The sequence below is a fragment of the Gadus morhua genome, chromosome 17 (genome assembly GCF_902167405.1).
Source record: "Gadus morhua chromosome 17, gadMor3.0, whole genome shotgun sequence".
Classification (NCBI taxonomy): Eukaryota; Metazoa; Chordata; class Actinopteri; order Gadiformes; family Gadidae; genus Gadus; species Gadus morhua.
The window spans coordinates 4,785,912-4,791,911 of record NC_044064.1 but is presented as its reverse complement, the minus strand read 5'-3'; the positions used below and the strand labels follow the sequence as shown (position 1 = coordinate 4,791,911).

The window sequence follows — 6,000 nt, the reverse complement described above, 5'->3', positions numbered from 1 at the left end:
TAATAGTGCTGAAAATCGGTTGCATATCCTCATTACCCAAATAATATAGATTAATAATTTACAGGAACTCTGAATCCCTTTGGAAATATTACTGGAACCTTTGTGACGTATTCACGGGATTTTCATAAGAGAGCGTGTACGTTGTGTGTTTGTTTGTGCTACTAGGAGGAAAGCCATGCTGATCAACAACCTGTTTGCCTTCATCGGGGGCGGGCTCATGGGCATGTCCAAGATCTGCCGCTCCATAGAGATGATGGTTTTGGGACGCTTCGTCATCGGGGCCTACTGCGGTCAGTCACACACACACACACACACACACACACACACACACACACACACACACACACACACACACACACACACACACACACACACACACACACACACACACACACACACACCTTTTTCTCTCGCTCACACTCGCTCTCCCCTTTCACTCGTACAACAATCCCATGTCGGTGTGTTGTGATTACGTAAGCCCTCCTTGTTACCCGGGCGTCCATCTTGATAAAGGCAGGGCTTATCGGTAATTCTGCGTCCCTCATCATGAAAGCCTGGTCGGGCTAGAGAGAGCCCGCGTTTCTGCTGACCCCGGCGGTTCTCTGTGTGCAGGTCTGGCCTCCGGGCTCACCCCCATGTATGTGGGGGAGATCGCCCCCACCAGCCTACGGGGGGCCCTGGGCACGCTACACCAGCTGGCCATCGTCACAGGCATCCTCATAGCACAGGTACAGCCTGTCTGTCTGTCTGCGGGTCTGTCTGTCTGTCTGTCTGTCTGTCTGTCTGTCTGTCTGTCTGTCGGCCTGCGGGTCTGTCTGTCGGTCTGTCTGTCTGTCTGGCATTCTGTCTGTCTGTCTGTCTGTCTGTCTGTCTTTCAAAGATCAGGGTCTGATTGGCCGAGGCGTCACAAAGGTGCAAATGCAAAGTCTTTACTTGTTTCTTCCAAGGGATGAACCAAAAGCAACAAGTTGAAATCGGGCGTAGTGAATGAAATAGGTCATCAAAGTAGTGAAGTGTGGACTTATAGTGGAACAAAAAGGCTGACGTGTCCCCCCACCCACTACAACCCTTGGTAATCACTCACTGAACAAACCTCAAGGACACAACAAAGAGACCCAGATCTGACCAATAGCAGCCCAGGTAGCCAACAGGACGTCAATTACACACCAGGAGACCATGAACCAATCAGCACACTAGGAAACAATGAACCAAATCAGCACACCAGGAAACAATGAACCAATCAGCACAGGGGGAACACAGTTAACGAGCAGGGAGAAAGTAATCGCTCTAAAAACTAAACCAAAACTACACGAGATATAACCAGAAAAAAAAGTCTGTCTGTCTATCTGACCAACTGGTCAATCCATCCGTCCACTATCATTTTTCCTTTCTCTCTCTCTCTCTCTCTCTCTCTCTCTCTCTCTCTCTCTCTCTCTCTCTCTCTCTCTCTCTCTCTCTCTCTCTCTCTCTCTCTCTCTCTCTCTCTCTCTCTCTCTCTCTCTCTCTCTCTCTCTCTCTCTCTCTCTCTCTCTCTCTCTCTCTCTCTCTCTCTCTCTCTCCCTCCCACCCAGGTGCTGGGTCTGGAGGCCCTGCTGGGCAGCGAGGCGCTGTGGCCTGTGCTGCTGGGGGTGACCGTTCTGCCCACCGTCCTGCAGATGGCGCTGTTGCCCTTCTGTCCAGAGAGCCCCCGCTTCCTCTACATCGTCCGCAGCCAGGAGCACCAGGCCAAGAACGGTGAGTGAGCGGCGGGTGTTCTGCTCGCGTCCGGTGAAAATCCGCTCGCAGATCTTATTTTCGTAGGATGGTAGGGGCAAGTACCGCCTTTTTCGCCTCTTTTTGCCTCTGATTGGTTAGAAGGGCTCTCCTCCGATTGGTTAGGTTAAGGGTTAGGGTTCGGTTAGGGTTAGGTTTATGGCTAAACCTCACTCTCACCCTAACTCTAACCCTAAACCTAACCCTAAACCCCCCCAAACAGCTAGGATTAATCTAAACAAACACGATCTAAAGGGGAGCCCTTCTAACCAATCAGAGGCGGAAAAGGAGTTACTTACCCCCCCTCCATCGACCCCCCCCACCAGGCCTGCGGCGGCTGACGGGCCGTCATGACGTGGGTGACCTGCTGGCGGAGATGAAGGAGGAGAAGAGGAGGATGGACATGGAGAGGAAGGTGTCCATCCCGGAGCTGTTCCGCTCCAACGTGTACCGGCAGCCCATGTTCATCGCCATCCTGCTGCAGCTCTCCCAGCAGCTGTCCGGGGTCAACGCTGTGGGTCGCTTTACTTTACTTTAACGGAATTTCATCACTTTACTTTGATTAGATTTCAAAGGCGACATACGCGACAACGCCGACATTTCTCCAAGTCGACGTACATCATATTTGACAACAAGCAGTAAAAAGGACATTAATTACATTGCAAACAAGCAGTAATATAGTAAATACATTATATCAACCCAACATGATAATCAAATGAAATGTTTACCAAACATAAGATAGCTCAAAGCTGACATTGCATGCAGTCTTACTGAAAACTTGCAAGCAAGTGCAGAATACGGTAAATAAATACATAAAAGGGGATGAGTAAACAAAAAAGAAAAATATAAGGGTCTCAAGCGTTAGATGTGGCCAGATCAGTTCAGTCTCCTGAGGTTACGGATGGACGTTCGCTGCTGATTGATTGTGGATGGTCCTCTTATGTCGTTGATTGTTGGGATTGTTGTCGGACAATTGTTGATTTTCGATTGTCGATTATTGGCGACTGGAATGTTGATCGTTCCTTTTTGAGTTGCGGATGTTTCGCTGTTGTTGATTGATTGCCGTTGGTCCTCTTGAGTTATTGATATTATTGATCGATTGGTGGAACAATTGTTGATTATAGATTTTTATTTTGATTGTTGATTGTCAATTGAGGGTCCTTTAAGAGTCACAGCTGTGTATTATTGCTGATCGCTTGAGTCGTGATGATTAGCCTTTCATTGTATCCATCCTTGTAATGTTTTGCCTCAAGACTCAAGGAGGACTTATTGCATCTTGGATCCTACAGTGAGACGTCGGGAACATTGCACTGACTATTTAAACATCTTTAAATAAAGCCGTTGTAGTTTGACGCATGAGATGGTAATCACAGGAGCACAAACGCCCAAACTAAATGCCCCCTTGTCTACTTCTCCTCTGACCAGATCTTCTACTACTCCACCAGTATCTTCATGAGGGCTGGGGTGCAGAGTCCCGTCTACGCTACGATAGGAGCCGGAGTCGTCAACTGCGCTTTCACTGTGGTGTCGGTCAGTAGTCCTACGCCCCCACCCCCCCTCTCCCTAAAGGGTTATCTTCACAACATCCCATTCATCTCATAAAGACAATGTGATACTTTATTTGAGCCAAATTGTGACCGTGCTCACGATACAGCTGTCGTAACACATCTGTCCCGACTTGTTGCCGACAGCTCTTCCTGGTTGAGAGGATGGGCCGACGGACCCTCCATATGCTGGGACTGGGAGGGATGTGTGTGTGTGCCCTCGTCATGACATTGGCACTCGCCTTATCGGTCAGTTCCTCAACGACGTCATCAGTCCCCCCCCCTCCCCCCTCCCCTCCTCGGTACACCGCTACGACCTTCTACTACTCCTCTACCTCTTTAGGGCGCAGGTTAAGCACATTGTTAACTTTGTTTTGAAAAGGTGCTGTATATTCAAAGTGTAGCATCATGTGTACACTACAAGTTAAGACCACCATCGATGTTTTCTCGTGTGGCGTCACAGGACAGCATTCCGCCCTTCGTCAGCATGCTGGCCATCTTCGGCTTCGTGGCGTTCTTTGAGATCGGGCCCGGGCCCATCCCCTGGTTCTTCGTGGCCGAGTTGTTCTCCCAGGGCCCGCGTCCGGCGGCCATGGCGGTGGCGGGCTTCTCCAACTGGACCGCCAACTTCCTGATCGGCATGGGCTTCCAGTCCTTGGCTGTGAGTTTGTTTTCTGACTTGAGGTTTGATGTCTGTTTGTCGCCACATGTGATGAACCTTTTTGAAAATCACAGGTGGGCGCGTCAACCTAGATGTTTGATGATAGATCGGTCTACCAGCCTTCCCAGTGCATTGTAGCTAATATTGCTTAGCTGTCCATCATACGTCTAGGTGGACTTGTGATGTCACTAAGGCACAGGAAAGGGCAGTTTTTTAAACGGCTTGTAATGGCGAATCAATGGCGAACTTATTTTTGCTATTATCCTCCCACGTTATCCTCCCACCGTTTATTTTGCCATCCCTCACGCGTCTTTCCTGCTCCTTCTGCCCTCGCCGCCGTCCCCACAGGACCTCTGCGGACCCTACGTCTTCCTGATCTTCGCCGGGCTCCTCCTCTTCTTCCTCGTCTTCACCTTCTTCCGCGTGCCGGAGACGCGGGGGAAGACCTTCGACCAGATCTCCGCCAGCTTCGGCCAGCGGCCGGTGTCGGGCATGATGGACATGGACCTGGGCCTGGACGCAGATAAGCTCAGCACCGAGCTCGACTGCCTGGGGGATGACCTGAACTGAGGAGGGGTTGGAGGTGGAGGGGGGGGGGGGGTAGGGTTGAACTGGAGGCGTGCGGGTTTGGGTGGGGAAGGGGGGGTTTGAAGGAGAGACAAGGTGTAGAGCGATGGAACTCGTACTCGAGACTGCGTTCAATCGAACACGATTCCCTTCTCTGGTTTCTGTGGAGAAAGGTGTCATCAGGATGGTAGGGGGGGTGGGGGCAAGGGGGTGTTTGAGATGAAGAGGATTCAGCACTTCAGGACGGCGACCGGAATCGTGGCCCCGTCCCGTGCGATGGCCCCTGGACAAGGGCTGAGGCAGACCTCTGAAAACATTCTTGGAGGGAGGAGTCGACACGATGGGAGCTGTGCACGGTACCCATCGCTTGATGTCCGATGGGATGGAGGAGAACTCGCGCTTCTGGAGCTGGGATGTTCAAGCCGGAAGAGATGCAGAAATATTCCAATGCTGCAATATTTGCTAGATGGAAGGTCGAGTAAGATTTTGTGCACTTTATCTACAAATCGTTTTTAGGTGAGAAGGCCAGACAAGTGATTGAAAATTGATTGAGAATTTGTTATCGTGTTCACTTCCGAGTCTGCCATTACATGGCTTTTATAAGGGAATTTGTATTAATATTGCCCAGTGTGTGTTGATTTATATGAAGGTATGAAGCCTGCGATTTATTAAATCAGAATTTATGAATGCTACTCGTAACTCAAAAGACGAATGCATTTTAGTGTGCGTCGTACACGCTTGGCACTGCATTGTCTGAACGTTTGTATTGAGCACTATGGCGTGACTTCCTTCTGTAGACTTGTTTAATATAACTGATGTTTGAAGGTACTGTCGGATCTAGTGTTGACAAGGCCCTGAAGAGACTGCCTCATGTTTTGCCTTGTTTGTAGGGTTGATCTATATTCCCATAAATTGAATGTGGTTGTAATTATACCTAGTGGCAATTTATTGTCTTAGAAATCCCTTGCTTATGCTTCCAGACATCATGTTTAATGTGCTAGGCATTATGTCCTAAATTAATTACTGGGGCTCCTTCCAGTCACACGCAATGCAAAGTAAGGATTACAAAGTACTAAATTCTTTTGCAAACACGATTTATTTCGTTACTGACATTGCACTCATCCCCTTCAAAATAACTTCAAAACATAAATACTGGTAAAAAAACGTATGGTTTAGTTAAACAACCCATTTCGTAAACAAATCAAGGGGGAGGGGCTTGCGTTCGGACGGGAGAGCAATGGCAGAACAGGAACCCACGCCACCATCACGCCCAAAGGGCCGGCCTTTCCCCTCAATTAAACTTAAACTACTGGCTGTGCCCCCATCTGAGTCATCGAAAGAAAAACCACCCTCGAGTTGGGGGGGAGGGGGGGTGGGGTGAATAAAGGACAAAGCTATCCCAGCACTACCAAGCAGATTATTAAATGACTCAAGATCTCAGTATTTCTTTGGTTTCCAAATATAAACGGCCCGAGT

The 6,000-nt window shown here is 49.2% G+C and overlaps 1 protein-coding gene across 2 annotated transcripts in view; it reads left to right on the top strand.

Annotated features, from left to right (window-relative positions):
- Positions 1-5,468, top strand: part of LOC115529420 (solute carrier family 2, facilitated glucose transporter member 4) — an 18,480-nt gene extending 13,012 nt beyond the window's left edge. For both annotated transcript variants that reach the window (XM_030338149.1, XM_030338148.1), the window contains exons 4-11: positions 166-290; positions 613-728; positions 1,572-1,734; positions 2,079-2,266; positions 3,178-3,282; positions 3,444-3,545; positions 3,760-3,957; positions 4,306-5,468. In XM_030338149.1, coding sequence (XP_030194009.1) covers positions 166-290; positions 613-728; positions 1,572-1,734; positions 2,079-2,266; positions 3,178-3,282; positions 3,444-3,545; positions 3,760-3,957; positions 4,306-4,527 — 1,219 coding nt within the window. In that variant the 3' untranslated portion in view covers positions 4,528-5,468. The remainder of the gene's footprint in view (positions 1-165; positions 291-612; positions 729-1,571; positions 1,735-2,078; positions 2,267-3,177; positions 3,283-3,443; positions 3,546-3,759; positions 3,958-4,305) is intronic.
- The last annotated feature ends 532 nt before the right edge of the window (positions 5,469-6,000 follow it).